This window comes from Hemiscyllium ocellatum, chromosome 24 (assembly GCF_020745735.1).
Source record: "Hemiscyllium ocellatum isolate sHemOce1 chromosome 24, sHemOce1.pat.X.cur, whole genome shotgun sequence".
Lineage (NCBI taxonomy): Eukaryota > Metazoa > Chordata > Chondrichthyes > Orectolobiformes > Hemiscylliidae > Hemiscyllium > Hemiscyllium ocellatum.
The window spans coordinates 20,412,451-20,429,073 of record NC_083424.1 but is presented as its reverse complement, the minus strand read 5'-3'; the positions used below and the strand labels follow the sequence as shown (position 1 = coordinate 20,429,073).

Below are 16,623 nucleotides of genomic sequence, written 5' to 3'. Positions count from 1 at the left end.
TTATTACCTGCAAATAACACACAAATAATTACCAATTTATTCAAAAGGACTACCTGGATCTTTGGGATATTTGAACTGAAATGAATTAGCTTTATTGTCATACATACTCAAATAAGTACACTGAAAAATTTTTAAGTTGCCACTAACAGCACATCATACATACAGTGGTATCTAGGTGCAATCTGCAGGAATCTTCTGGAGTCGCTAGACTTCAGTTTCAAAACTTACGCTATGGAATGCAGCCCAAAACTCATGAATTGCACTGTTTCATCAAACCCCATTAACCCCCATCACAAACTCACTCTCTGATTCCCAACATGATTACCAAACTTGCCATTAGACCCAGATGCAACAATTTAAATTGAACCAAAAATTAAGTTTTTTTTAAACTCCCATTTATTCTGGGAGTTGCAGTGCCATGTGTTACTAGTTTCCTAAGTAGTAGAACCCTTTACTACAGTTGATTTTCATCCCAGAATCTATTTAAAGTTCATTAAATTTGTATTATAATCAGTATATATTATCCTCCCTCATGTGTAATTCATCTTTTTTTTTTAATTTATTCATAGAACGAGGACACCACTGTCTAGGCGAGCATTTATTACCCATCCCTAATTGCCCAGAAGGCAGTTAAGAGTCAATCACATTGCTGTGGCTCAGGAGTCACATGTATGTCAGACTAGATAAGGATGGCGGGCTTCCAGCCCTAAAGGACATTAGTGAACCAGATGAGTTTTTTGGACAATCGACAAAGGATTCATAGTCATCATTGGACTCTGAATTCAAATTCCACCATTTGCCATGCTAGGATTTGAATCCAGTTCCCTAGAACATTACCTGGATCTCAGGATTAACAGCGATAATACCACCAAATAATTGCCTCCCCTCCCAGATGCTTAATTTGGTCAATTAATAGTTATCCCTGCATAAAGGATCTATGTATAATTTTCAAGTGTGAAAAGAAACATTTAAAAATGTTGCACCCTTTCAGTTACTACACACTTGGCACATCTTTGGTCATGTCGAAAAGTGTTGCGCTGGAAAAGCACAGCAGGTCAGGCAGCATTCGAGGAGCAGGAGAGTCAACATTTCAATCCTGCTTCTCGGATGCTGCCTGACCAGTTGTGCTTTTCCAGTGCAACACTTTTCGACTCTGGTCTCCAGCATCTGCAGTCCTCACTTTCTCCTAGCATCTTTTGCGGTGTCATATTGTTTTGCTGTTCGCAATCTGTTATACATGTGACTAAACTGCACAACGTTATAAGTATTTTGAAGTTTAAAGAATGTCTTGATCCCAGAGAGCTTGAGATGAATGAAAACAAAGGGATTTAGAGCACAAGACAGAAAGGCGAAGCAGGGAATTTGTAGAGATCGGCACAATCTAGCAAAACATCTAGAAATGACATGGAGAATCATTCTTTGACTAGAAGAGTGTGTTTCAAACAACCACAAAGATAAAGCATACCATATAGCATATGGGAGGTTCCAGGCTCCTGGGGCAAAAACATTCAACTGCTGGAATTTAAAGCCCTTGCATTCATTCAGCAAGTACTAATAAATTAAACATTGCAATAGCTATTTGGAATTTCAGAAGAAACGTTTACCTGTCTTACATTTACCAAAGGAAATTCCAACTGAATGAAGAGATAAATAATTAATGCTTATGAACCTAAAGATATTTTTAGCATGGATTTTTAGCATGTTTTTTGTACGCTTCCAAATAAAAGTCCTACTTCTAAAGGGTGAATAGCCAAATAGGGTACAATGATGAAGAGTGCTTAAGAAGATTGAAGTACAGTGTCACAGAAGAAAGGAAAAGAAGAAGTGATAATCACCAGGTATCAAAAAACGTCTGTTTCAAAATGTTTGACACAAAAGTTGTGTAGTGGCCTGTTCCACAAGAACAACATCACGCACATGGATTCGAGAATTTCCTGACTGCAATCTATTTAGAAAAAAACAATTAGTTTTCTCATTAGATTTCTTTTCTACCACTCTATGAAGCTTAAATTAAAGAATGTCAGTCAAATTCATCATCCCTAACATATCCATTGACTCACCTCTCATAAAATGTACTTAGGCTTTTCCAAGGAAGTTCCCATTGCAGTTAATTATTTCTGAGATGGGCACTAACAAATATTAGAATTATGCTGGAGTCATGCTTGGCAGAGATAACTGTACTGAGGAATGTTTGACAAAATAAAACCAGGGACATTATCAAAATGCTTCAACTAGGACAGATGAATATTACGAATGGAACATTTGAAAAGCTCTAATGCTTATCTTACTAAAGATTTGTATTCAAGCTTCAATTCCGATGTGGTAACTACCGATAACTGGAAAAAACACCTTGTTGATAACCTGTGCATGAATAAACAATAAATATCAGGGCTGACGGTTTGTGAAAGAATGCAAGGAAACCAACCAATGATAGCATGCACATTTTCAATGCCAACCTTCATCATTTGGAAACTGAAGTACAGTAAGTTGCAGCGAATTCAGAAGTTAAAACAATGTCAACTATTACAGAACTTACAAATCAGTTCACATTCAAAAATATAGCTAACAGCCTTGAACTTTTCACACTAGGTATTTTATTCAAAAATACTCAAGTAGTAATTGTTTCGCAAACACAAGTTACTTTACTCTTCATCTTTGGAATGATAAAAGTCTACAACCAGTGTAAAATCCAGCTTGCCATTGTTTCTGATGACTGATACATCTAATATTTATCAGATGTATTTAGCAGTTTTATTCCACTGTCCTCCAAACGTTAAACAAGATCAACTAAGTCAAAATACAGCATTGAGGATTTTCTAATCAATTCTTAATCATTTTGGACATTACCCAGATACTGGATAGGTAAAAGCATTTTTTATGAAGCTAAAGTAAGCTTAAATAAATGGTTTCACCATGAGAAAAATATCTGGCATTACTAAATCAAAGAGAAGAATCTGGAGCAAAAACACCCAATTGTAAGTAAAGATCCACATTTCCTGTATACGGAACCTCCCTATTACATCACTGTTTTTAAGCAGCAAAACAGCTGTCATAGCAGGGGTCCACAATTGCATGACCAAAACAATACTTAGCAAAAAGGAAAGATTTATATGCTGATCAAACTAAATGATGAATACAGAATCTTCTGACCAAAAAAACTCATATTCCTGGACTAAAGTAAACTTGCTCTCTGATGGAATTAGTACCTCTAGCTCCCAAGTTTTTGATGTCTGTTTTGAACCATATTTCCAAAAGAACTGATAAATCTGGCAAATAAATATTCCTCAATATGCACCATTCTAAACTTTTCATATCTTTAAAACAGTACATTTTGCATATGACTATATGGATGATAGTCTCCCATCAGCTATATGGAAAACACTTGGAAGGTTTTCCTCCATCACTCTCAATATGATACGAGCTTCAGAGATTCTGCAGGGAAATGTGGTCTACAAAAATTACAGACTTGCTCACCATACATCTCCTGAAATAAAAACAGAAAATAATGAAGATATACAGGTTAATTGGCAACTGAAAACATCAAAAGATGTCTACCATAAGTATACCTGCACCAGAACATGCATTTATTTGTCCACCTTCATAGTCTTAATAAGGTTTTAAAAAATAGAGGAGTGAGAATTTCATTCACAGAGGGGTATCAGGATTTAAATAATCTGTTTAATAGAAAACTATTCAATGACAAAGAATGTCAGAAAGATAATGAAAGGACATTAAAATGAATTTGTGAACAGTTACATCACAAAGGTGAAAGAAAATTTACAAACATACAAGGTTGGTGAAAACAAAACAAAAGTGATAAAAATACAAACTATACATTATCACACAACTCATTTTTTCCCAAGAACTGTGAAGCATCCAGTAATAAAATGTGGCAAGCTTTTTCTGGAAGATTCCTGCTGGCATTTTAAAAAATGCAGAGGAAGGTTAAACATTTCAGTATAGTTTTAAGATGCATTGTTTCCAATCAATGTATCACTTTACTGCTGTGGTGGAGTAATGTTTAATTTAGCCCTTTTTTGTTAGGTAGATAACTGTAAGCAGGCATTTACACATCTGCAAGGCTGATGAAAATTTATTGATTGGCAGCAATTTGTAAATCTCTTGCTGCTCACCTTGGGGAGAGACCATTTTATCTATTTTAGGGGAACTTGTAGGAAGTTACAAGGTTGTTTTTTCTGACATAAGTTAATTGATCATTAGTAGATCCTCCATTGATGAGACTTACAGTCTTACTGAATAAAGCTGGAGTTACACTTCAAAGTATGACTGCGTACATAATACCTGCAAAACTATTTGTGAAGGTTATGTTGTTTGTCTGTTCATTAGAAACTATCCTGTCACCAGGAATGGACTGAAGGCTCAATAATTAATCCTCACCTTGGGAAGTGAGAGGATTCTGATGACAGTGGTATGCAGCTTACACTGCTCACTTGATTGGCATATCACTTCACCATGATATAGGGCTAGTTGTACTCTTTTTAACCCTGGGAAGGAGAATTGGAAATAGTGAGAGGTGGACAGTTCTAGTTACTATATTGCAGTCATATGACTGTGGTACAATTTGGGGTGGCACGGTGGCTCAGTGGTTAGCACTGCTGCCTCACAGTGCCAGAGGCCCAGGTTCGATTCCAGCCTTAGGTGACTATCTGTGTGGAGTTTGGACATTCTCCCAGTGGCTGTGTGGGTTTCCTCTGGGTGCTCCTGTACCCTCACACAGTCCAAAGGTGTGCAGGTCAGGTGATTTGGCCATGCTAAATTGCCCATAGCGTTGGGTGCATAAGTCAGAGGGAAATGGGTCTGGGTGGATTACTCTTTAGAGGGTCGGTACGGACTTGTTGGGCTAAAGGGCCTGTTTCTACACTGTAGGGAATCTAATCTAAAAAATTCAGCTAATTGATTCCAGCCTCTACTGTGTACCATAGGGAGAGGAAAAGCAGAACAAGTTTATCCTCAAATAACAGATAGCAACATTGTTGTAGTGAGCATGACTCCTGAAATTAGATAGGGATGGTCATCAGTGTATTGTGGTGCACATCAATAGAATTCTTCACTCTATTGTTTCCAACAATAACACGCTCTGGCTGATTGATCTGTATCAGTTTCACATCTGATCATCTTATTTTGATTAAAATATGAACATTGAAACTTATGAAACCAGAATTCTAGGTTTATTGCTAATAAATAAAATACAATAGAATAAACAGGAAGTGTTACATGTTTAAAAAAAATACAAGGTAACATGGTGAAACTCCCAAAGAATCAAATGTTAGAATCAGTCATTGAGTAAAGATTTCATTTGAACACTACGAACCAGATAAACCAAGAATGTTGAAGATCTCTTCATACTACAAAAGTCTCTTCCCAGTCATCACCAACCTTATGCTTGGATAAACTGCAGGAGTCCTCTTGTATAACTTCGGACACTGGAATGAAACAGTACAACAGATTGCTGCAGCTCCTATTTGTCTATTATTTAGCCATGTCAATGAGGCTCTGAAGTGATGTTGGCACCCAGGTTTTCTCCCCCTGCACAAACACAACCCCTCTGTCAATGTAAATAACTATCCGACCAAAGGTGTAGAGCTGTTTGCCCTCATGACGTTTCCCCATCAAGGGCATGAAGACAATATTGTGCTCTTCAGCCTTTGCCTGGATCAAGTCCTTGAAGTTCATTGGTATGGAGGCAGAGCTGACCCCAATGCCACGGTGTGCCAGATTCTCCGCCTCACGGCGCTCTTGCATTGCCTCATACTGAAAGTCTCTCCGGCGCTCTGTGTGGGTAAGATAGGCAATGTTCTCCCGAGCTCCTGGCTGCATGTAACCACCTGTTTAAAAAATTGAAGAAGAAAAGCTTGTAATTCTAGATCCAGGGAATAACAAAATTGCCAGTTGTATACTATGGTGAAGAGTTTACATATCAGGGCATGCTCATTTAATTTGAAAGTGATCCGTCACAGGAAGGTTTTAACTTTCATTCGGGGCTAACAAAGCTTTGGAATAAGTTCAAAGTTTGTGAGAAGATTTGTAGCTCAGGTGCACGTTGTTGTGGCTCTGTTCGCTGAGCTGGGAATTTGTGTTGTAGATGTTTTGTCCCCTGTCTAGGTGACATCCTCAGTGCTTGGGAGTCTCCTGTGAAGCGATTCTGTGATCTTTTCTCTGGCATTTGTAATGGTTTGAATTTGTCGCTTCCGGTTGTCAGTTCCAGCTGTCCGTTGCAGTGGCCGGTATATTGGGTCCAGATCGATGTGCTTATTGATTGAATCTGTGGAGGAATTCCCTGGCTGTTCTCTGTTTGGCTTGTCCTATAGTAGTAGTGTTGTCCCAGTCGAACTCATGTTGCTTGTCATCTGCGTGTGTGGCTACTAAGGATAGTTGTTGTGTCGTTTCGTGGCTAGTTGGTGCTCATGGATGCGGATCGTTAGCTGTCTTCCTGTTTGTCCTATGTAGTGTTTTGTGCAGTCCTTGCATGGGATTTTGAACACTACATTGGTTTTGCTCATGCTGGGTATCGGGTCCTTCGTTCTGGTGAGTTGTTGTCTGAGAGTGGCTGTTGGTTTGTGTGCTGTTATGAGTCCTTTCAGCATTCATGCAGGAACCGGAGTTGTTCGTATGTGGCGCTTAGGTGGTTGGCACAGGATTCCCATTTCCTGGCTTGTCTTAGCATCTCTTGCCTGTAGGTGTTCAAAGGAGTCATAACAGCACACAACCAACAGCCACTCTCAGCCAACAACTCACCAGAATGAAGGACTCGATACCCAGCATGAGCAAAACCAATGTACTATACAAAATCCCATACAAGGACTGCACAAAACACTTCATATGACAAACAGGAAGACAGCTAACGATCCGCAATGAACACCAACTAGCCACGAAACGACACAACCAGCTATCCTTAGTAGCCACACACGCAGATGACAAGCAACATCAATTCGACTGGGACAACACTACTACTATAGGACAAGCCAAACAGAGAACAGCCAGGGAATTCCTAGAGGCATGGCACTCATCCACAGATTCAATCAATAAGCACATTGATCTGGACCCAATATACCGGCCACTGCAAGGGACAGCAGGAACTGACAACCGGAAGCGACAGATTCAAACCAATACAAATGCCGGAGGAAAGATCACAGAAGCGCTTCACAGGAGGGTCTCAAGCACTGAGGATGTCACCTAGAGGGGACGAAACGTCTGCAACATAAATTCCCAGCTCAGCGTTTGGAATAAGTAACTGGGAATTACATTAAAATGAACAGTGCAAGAATACAGATTTGATATCGCTTAAGACCATAAGACATAGGAGTGGAAGTAAGGCCATTCGGCCCATCGAGTCCTCTCCACCATTCAATCATGGCTGACGGGCATTTCAACTCCACTTACCCGCATTCTCCCGTAGCCCTTAATTCCTTGTGACATCAAGAATTTATCAATCTCTGCCTTGAAGACATTTAGCGTCCCGGCCTCCACTGCACTCCGCAGCAATGAATTCCACAGGTGCACCACTCTCTGGCTGAAGAAGTGTCTCTGCATTTTTGTTCTGAATTTAGCCCCTCTAATTCTAAGGCTGTGTCCACGGGTCCTAGTCTCCTTGCCTAACGGAAACAATTTTCTTGCATCCACCCTTTCCATGCCAAGCTTGACTGAGCTCAGAAATTAACCAAATTTCACTAGCATACTTTGCAAGGCCAAGAGACATTTACAAACAAAATAGGACTGTTGAAATCTCCAGGCTATCCTTTAAATCAGGGAAAGGCAGTAATATGTCCAATTGTACAGTCGTCTTAAGTCTTCGTGAAACACTATGTTTCAATAATTAAGTAAGGTAATTTGTCAAAACAGATTTGAGGCTGAAGTGGAATTGGCCACTGAAAGGTAAAAGGTGCTGAACATGCAGTATCTGTAAACACTACAGTAGACCTTTGAAAGCGGCAGCTTTTATCCCATAGTTTATACAAATCACCATTGGATGATTTGTACTAAGAGCATCAAAGGTCAGTAAGTTCCTTATAATGTGACAAGAAATCTAGCAAAAGGATAATCTGGTCCGCAGAAAAGTGTTACTTGGTCAGTGAACCTTGAAGGATCTAAAATCAATACTGAACTGATCATTCAGGTGATTTTCTCATTTCTGTTGGATAAAAGAGTTTAAACCTGCAGGGCTCAAGAATGTAATCTTCCATCAGTTCAACAGAAATGGTTCTACAAGCAGAAGGACTGAGCAATGTGGTGAAAAGGTGGTTAGAATTAAATTTATTTCACTCTTGCTGGAACAACTGCACTAGTTATAGACTCTTAGCAATTCAAGAAAATCAATGTCATCTGTATGCATCAATAATTATTAGCCTATTATCCCATTGTTGGAAGCTTCACAGATTTCTGTCCGTCCTAACAGCAGAGACCAGTGGATCAGAAGAAGCCCCTGTGGGAAATCCATAGTAATTGAAGCTAAAAATAACACTGAGACCAGCTGACCCTTCTCACAGCAAGGATAAAACCTTGTCTGCTTGGCTCAGCAGCTAACCAAATATGTATACATTATTAATACCTTGATTTTTTTTTACTTTCTATCTCGATATTAAAAATTTTATACCTGCAACAATTCCTGTTAACATTTTCCATTTACAACATCTGTATATAATGGAAATATCCAAATAAACTTGTCATGCTGAAATTATACCCTTCTGGTAGGAGGTACAAAAGATATAGATAATGATGATAAGGGAAGACGTTCCAGGATACATAGAATCATAGAGATGTACCACATGGAAACAGACCCTTCAGTCCAATTCATCCATGCCGAACAGATAACCCAAAACCAGTCTAGTCGCACCTGTCAGCACCCAGCCCATAACTCTCCAAACCCTTCCTATTCATATACCCACATAGATGCCTTTTATATGTTCTCATTGTACCAGTCTCCACCACTTCTTCTGGCAGCTCATTCCATACACGTATCAACCTCTAAGTGAAAATGTTGCCCCTTAGGTCTCTTTTGTATTTTTCCCGTCTCGCCCTGAACCTGTGCCCTCTAGTACTGGACTCCCCAACCCTAGGGAAGAGACTTTGTCTATTTATCCAATCCATGCCCCTCATGATTTTATAAACCTCAGTAACGTCACCCCTCAGCCTCTGACGCTCCAGCGAAAACGGCCTCAGCCTATTCAACCTCTCCCTATAGCTCAAATCCTCCAACGCTGGCAACATCCTTGTAAATCTTTTCTGAACCCTATCAAGTTTCACAACATATTTCCGATAGGAAGGAGACCAGAATAGCACGCAATATTCCAACAGTGGCCTAACCAATGTCCTGTACAGCTGCAACATGACCTCCCACCTCCTGTACTCAATACTCTGACCAATAAAGGAAAGCATACCAAACGCCTTCTTCACTATCCTATCTACCTGCGATTCCACTTTCAAGGAGCAATGAACCTGCACTCCAAGTCTTTTTCAGCAACACTCCTGAGGACTTTACCATTAAATGTATAAGTCCTGCTAAGGTTTGCTTTCCAAAATGCAGCATCTCACATTTATCTAAATTAAACTCCATCTGCCACTTCTCAACCCATTGACCCATCTTATCAAGATCCCATTGTAATCTGAGGTAACCCTCTTCGCTGCCCACTACACCTCCAATTTTGGTGTCACCTGCAAACTTACTAACTATACCTCTTATGCTCACATCCAAATCATTTATAAAAATGACAAAAAGTAGAGGACCCAGCACCAATCCTTGAGGCACTCCACTGGTCACAGGCCTCCAGTCTGAAAATCAACCCTCCACCACCACCCTCTGTCTTCTACCTTTGAGCCAGTTACAGGATGCTGCTACAACGTATTGCTGTATTGAGGAGTGGGTAAGTAACATGTTGAAAATTGTTTTCAACAGCACTGGGAGGGATAATGCAGGTAAGGTAGTGGTGGTTTCTGTACCTTATGATAGCACTGTACCTGTGGCAGTAGGGCTGTGGTTTTACGATTATAGGGAGCTCCTCAGCTACTGTAAGAAATCCCTCCAGAAAATCCCATCTTCTCATGAAGAAAATCCAGAATCCAGATTCCAAATTTGATCTGAGACTTTAAGTTGGTTCAATGCTTTCAAAAGTGTTAATGATGCATTTTAAAAGAATTAAAAGGTTTAACCATAGATTTATCAGGTCATATATCTTACCCTTGCTTATGGGACATTCTGAGGACAAACTGGTTGTCACAAAGTGCATTGGACATTCCATCGCTGTGACTTTGAATATTCTACAGTACCCCTTTCAAATCTTTGCTCTTCCTTTCCGGAACTCTTTGCTACACACTGGTCATATTTTTCCTTTTTCTTATCAGTCATTTTCATTTCTCTTCCTTTCCCTTCTCAAATACATGCTCTTGCAACCATCATCTTTTAAAGAGTATTCAGGAGAAATAAAACTGAATTACTTACCAACTGTGGAGGTGACAGCCCGGTTCATAATGTCCAGAGCTTCATTGAACTTCTCCTTGATTGTGGGGTGAGCCAATACCTGGTCAGAAAACATGGACTTCCATCCCAAATACCATTTAGTGACCTCTTCATAATTGGGACTATTACTCAGCCAAGAACACAGCACCTAGACAGGAAGGAGAGGTAATTTGGAACACCAAGGAGAATAAAGATCACAAAATTGATAAATTGCATTAGGTACTATAAGAAAAGTTGAATACAAAACTACACGATTATATAACAATGTACTTGTATTGCATAAACAGCTTCATGCTTCTACTCTCATAGATCAATCCTCCTCCTTCATTCAATCATCAGCAATGTGCAGCACAACTACTTTGCTGCCAAATTTTGTAATCACTGAGCCAGCGGTAAGCAGAAATTCAACTGATGTTCAATCATTAAGGCTTGAAAACTCACCTGTAACCACTTTGGGAAAAAGTTTTTCTCAAGCAATCCTATGAGGCTGGAAGCTGAGATCATGTCCTCCCAGTCCATCACCCAATGGAACGTGTCCATGTGTTGTTGGTGAGGATTAATCACAAACTCCGTCAAACACATCCCTGTCATGGTCAGAAACAAACATATTAAAACATAGCTGAAAATGTGTTGCTGGAAAAGCGCAGCAGGTCAGGCAGCATCCAAGGAGCAAGAGAATCGACGTTTCGGGCATGAGTCCTTCTTCAGGAATTCTATTAAAACATAGCACCATCAGGAATTAGCTACAACTGCTCAGTGCCAAATTTTGAATTGGAAGCACTTATCTTCATAATCATCTTATATTTTCTTGTGTAGTTTATTTTTGTCAGGGATTATTGAAGACTAATTGCAAAATTGTATATTTAGCTGAAATGACAACACACATACAGAACAGATCAGCCATAAAAAGTTGGTATTACTAAAAGTGACCATGGTGGAGTCAGACTGTTCAAAAACCCAACTAGTTCACAGAAACCATCAAATATGCTACCCATATTTGTTTTCATCTGTATGTGACAAGTCCTACATTTGGTGTCACCTGCAAACTTACTAACTTTACCTCTTGACTACTAAATGCCCTCTCACTTCATTGAGCAAACCACTCAGTGGAATCAAAATTCTAGAAGATAGTCTATCCTGGCATTATCAGGGCAACTAGGCACCAGCAATGAACACTGAGCTCACTAATAACACACACACCCCAGGAATGAAATATTTTTTAAAAAGTTTAGAAATTTTTAAAAATGTTAAATTAATTCAAGGTAGAGTCTTACTAAAGCACTTCTGAAATATCAAATAGTTACAAGGAAAGCTGATAAGACATAGGAGTGGAAGTAAGGCCATTCGGCCAACTGACGAGTGATGACAAATTAAGAGAGATACATGCAGATAGTTTCCTAAAGCAAAAGTGGCATTTGCTCAGTCATAATCTCACTGAAACTCCGTTTGAGTTGCACCAGTGATAAGAAAGACTAAACACATGCCATGCATTGTTTAAAAAAAAACGATATTTTATGGTCAGTCCTCATTTAAACTTAACATGAATTTTAGTTATCACATCCTAGAAAGGGTATATTGGCTTTGCGAATGTCCAGTGATTACTAACTACAATAATATCAATGCTAAACTATCATGAAAGACTGGGCTAAACTGGTTTGCCTGGAATTAAGGAACTTAAGGGTTGTTCTCACCAAAATGTTTGAAATAAGAAGAAAATTAATTTGATATATTGGAACAACTCTTTCCTCTGGTAAGGGAATTCAAAACAAAAGATCAACAATGTTAATAAGAAGTCAATAGTGAATCAAAAAATAACTACTTTACAAAAAAAGGTATTGTGACAATTTGAAACAAATGCTATCATTGAAAATTAATAGAAGGTATTTAAAGAGATATGTTTGTATACAAAAGATATTAAGGGATTATTGGCCACACCACATCCCTAAGTTGGGGCAAACAAAATCAACCTGTATTCCCACTCAGTTCTCTCCCTAACAACATTTGATGATTACGGGTCACTGGACATGAAACATTACCTTTGTTTTTCTCTCCACAGATGCGGCCAGACCTGTCGGGTTTCTCTAGCAATTTCTGCATTTGTTTCAGATCTCCAGCATCTGCAGTTTATTGTTTTATTTACATTTAATGGTAAGTACTTTATTGCAGTTCAAGGGACAGGACAGAAAATAAGTTGATGGTGATGTTCCCTTTAAATCAATTAACCTGCTATAACTCAACTTGGGTCCGATATGAACACCAGCAAACTTAACTTGGGGCTGAAGGCTGATTGGCTCTTGTGGAATTTTATACTACCAAGCACTTGATAGAAGTGAGATACTTGTTTCAGTTGCAATATAAATTATGCTTAAGTACTTTCTCACCTAACTTTGGAACAATATTCTTCAGCATGAAAGCGTCCCAGGATCCTGGTGTGAACACATTCTTCCATGGCAATAGGATCAGTTTTGCAGATGAGTCACTGGGATGCCATTTCTGCAATGCATTGGAAAGCTTGTTGCGGATTGGCGAATACAGAGGCTCCAGGCGCATCTGCATCAATGGAAGCCAGGGGTGAATCCAGGCATGGATTGGGACTGTGTCCGTCAGTGGATTCCAGTTCTCAACCTGAAAAAATAAGTTTGTGTTAATGAAGAAATCACATATATTCTTGAGCTTTTCTTTTTCATGATGACTGTGTGAAAGCTCTTCCAATGGTGATGAGGTTAGTTGTCTTACAATACCTATTTTTCTATTGGTTTCTTGGCAAGGCTGGTCATTGAAATAAGGCCATCTCTTTGACAACTTGCGGATCAAGACAGCCTTCTTGACTTTTTCTACCCTGTTTTACCTTTGTTCTCATCTGTTCTGCTTTCCTTCTATTATTCATATTTATATGTTGATTGCTTAAAATTTGGATGTTTCAACCCTTACTATTACTTTCTATTCCACCTGGATTCCTATTCATTTTCTTTTCATTTTTAAGAGTCATAGAGATGTACAGCGTGGAAACACACTCTTCAGTCAAACTCGTCCATGCTGACCAGATATCCCAAACCGATCTAGTCCGACCTGCCAGAACCCGGCCCATATCCCTCCAAACCTTTCCTATTCATATACCCATCCAGATGCCTTTTAAATGTTGCAATTGTACCAGCCTCCACCACTTCCGTACGGTACCACCCTCTATGAAAAAGTTGCCCCTTAGATTTCTTTTATATCTTTCCCCTCTCACCCTAAACCTATGCCCTCTAGACCTGGACTCCCTCACCCCAGGGAAAAGACTTTGTCTATTTACCCTGTCCGTGCTCCTCATGAATCTCTAAATGGTCACCCCTCAGCCTCCGATGCTTCAGCAAAAACAGCCTCAGCCTATTCAACCTCTCCCTATAGCTCAAATCCTCCAACTCTGGCAACATCCTTGTAAATCTTTGCTGAACCCTTTCAAGTTTCACAACATTTTCTGATAGGAAGGAGTTGCACGCAATATTCCAACAGTGGCCTAACCAGTGTCCTGCACAGCTGCAACATGACTTCCCAACACCTCAACTCAATATGCTGACAAATAAAGGAAAGCATACCAAATGTCTTCTTCACTGTCCTATCCACCTGTGACTCCACTTTCGAGAAGCTATGAACCTGCACTCCAAAGTTTCTCTGTTCAGCAACATTCCCCAGGCCCTTACCATTAAGTGTATAAATCCTGCTAAGATTTGCTTTCCCAAAATGGAGCATCTCACATTTATCGAAATTAAACTCCATCTGCCACTTCTCAACCCATTGACCCATCTGATCAAGATCCCATTGTAATCTGAGGTAATCTTCTTTTCTGTCCACTTCACCTCCGATTTTGGTGTCATCTGCAAACTTATTAACTTTACCTGTTATGCTCACATCCAAATCATTTATTTAAATGACGAAAAATAGTGGACCTAGCGCTGACCCTTATGGCACCTCACTGGTCACAGGCCCCCAGTCTGAAAAACACCCTCCACACTAGTTGTGTATCCAAATGGCCAGTTCTCCCTGTATTCCGAGAGATCTAACCTTGCTAACCAGTCTCCCATGGGGAACCTTGTCGAACATCTTACTGAAGTCCATAAAGATCATGTCCACAGCTCTGCCTCATCAATCCTCTTTATTACTTCTTCAAAAACTCAATCAAGTTTGTGAAATATGATTTCCCACGCAAAAAGCCATGTTGACTATCCCCAATCAGTCCTTGCCTTTCCAAATGCATGTACATCCTGTCCCTCAGGATTCCCTCCAACAATTTGCCCACCACCACCGTCAAGCTGACTGGTCTATAGTTCCCTGGCTTGTCCTTGCCACGCTTCTTAAATAGTTAGCCAATCTCCAGTCTTCCAGCACCTCACCTGTGACTATCGATGATACAAATATCTCAGCAAGGGGCCCAGCAATCACTTCCCTCTCTTCCCACAGAGTTCTAGGGTACACCTGATCAGGTCCTGGGGATTTATCCACTTTTTTGTGTTTCAAGATATTTAGCATTTCCTCCTCTATAATATGGACATTTTTCAAGATGTCAACTTCTTCTTTGTTTTTTGCAATTTCTTCTTTGCTAAACTCAATGAGCACTTTGGAAGTTAAAAGTCCTTATTCAAAGGTGCCTTGTGAAGTTAAGATGCTGTATGCAACCTTTTATGTACTGCTGATTGCCAGAACCTATCAGCCTGCATGACTCTCTCACTTATTGCTAACGGTAACAAGAGGTTCCTACCTCACGCTGCAACTTGGGAAAAATCAGCTGTTCAAGAATATTGTCCAAAATCCAGAGAGGTACTGCAGGCATCCAGTTCTCCAAGAAATCCACCATTGGAGCACAATTCCGGGGCAGCCACTGGGATACAACATTACGGACACATGGCATCCATACCTCCCACATCAACCTGTGAATGCACAGAGAAAGAATAGTAGGAAATTGGAAATGCTTACTCAGCCCAAATACCACATTTTCCAAAGCACTGTACATTGTAGAAAATAGACACAATTTATTGAAGCTTTTGTCAATGACTGCCATTTTCCTTCCATTCCGCTCACATCTTCTTTCTCTGACACACAACAATATATATTTATATACCATATCTTTCATGTAATGATGCACTTCAGGGTGCTTTACAAGAGTTATTAAGCACAACCTGCCATCGATATACATATGGAGGTATTTAATATTTGTGCGATGAAAGCTGTTTTAATCAGGTGTAAAATAGAGAAATAATTTGAATTTTACTGAAAAGTGAGCATGTTGTCAAAGCTTTTGGTCTTGCACTTATCTGGGCAAATACAAGAATGTTAAATTTCAAACAAAAACAATAATTTATACAACCAGGTAAAAGGGTATTGAGGATAGCTTCAAGCATACATCTCGTTTTTCAACAATATTCAAAAGACATAATTCTGGTTTAATGTTGAACAATTTTGAAACAACTCTCAATGCAATGAAAGACTGCGTTCACAGAGACCAGTCCTGATGACTTATCAACTTCTAAATACGGCTAGTCTTCCTAATAACTACCATTCACTGATTTTTAACTTATCCAGTGTCTCAACATTCTCATCTTTCACTACATCTTCATCAGATCTTTTTCTTTGGTAGAGGATGCAAAGTAATCATATAATAATATTTCAGATTTCTGCTTCCATACCCCAAACTGCTTTTTTGATCCATAATCCATCCTTCTTTTACTGCCCTTTTATAACTTACATACCGATAGAAGACTCTTTGCTGTGCTTATTTCTTTTTATGCTTTCTCTCAGAATTTGGAGTGGCACAGTGATTAGCACTGCTGCCTCACAGCGTCAGGGACCTCAGTTCAATTCCAGCCTTGTGTCTGTGTGGAGTTTGCACATTCTGCCCATGTCCGCGTGTGTTACATCCGGGTGCACTGGTTTCCTCCCACGATCCAAAAAATGTGCAAGTTAGGTGGTTGGCCATGCTACATTACTGATAAAGTCCAGGGATGTACAGGCTAGGTGGACTAGCCATGGGAAATGTAGAGTTACAGGGCCTGGGTGGGATGCTCTTCGGAGGGTCGGTGTGGACTCGATGGGCCGAATGGCTTACTTCCATACTGTAGGGATTCTACGATCCTAACTTTCAGACTAACTCAGAATTTTAATGTTAACTGTTAGCT

At 39.7% G+C, this 16,623-nt stretch overlaps 1 protein-coding gene across 3 annotated transcripts in view; it reads right to left on the bottom strand.

Moving 5' to 3' along the window:
• Window positions 1-3,795: 3,795 nt before the first annotated feature.
• Window positions 3,796-16,623, bottom strand: part of tfip11 (tuftelin interacting protein 11) — a 38,997-nt gene continuing 26,169 nt past the window's right edge. For all 3 annotated transcript variants that reach the window (XM_060843560.1, XM_060843562.1, XM_060843561.1), the window contains 5 exons: window positions 15,210-15,378; window positions 12,853-13,096; window positions 10,913-11,055; window positions 10,454-10,619; window positions 3,796-5,846 (listed from right to left, as the gene is read on the bottom strand). In XM_060843560.1, coding sequence (XP_060699543.1) covers window positions 5,491-5,846; window positions 10,454-10,619; window positions 10,913-11,055; window positions 12,853-13,096; window positions 15,210-15,378 — 1,078 coding nt within the window. In that variant the 3' untranslated portion in view covers window positions 3,796-5,490. The remainder of the gene's footprint in view (window positions 5,847-10,453; window positions 10,620-10,912; window positions 11,056-12,852; window positions 13,097-15,209; window positions 15,379-16,623) is intronic.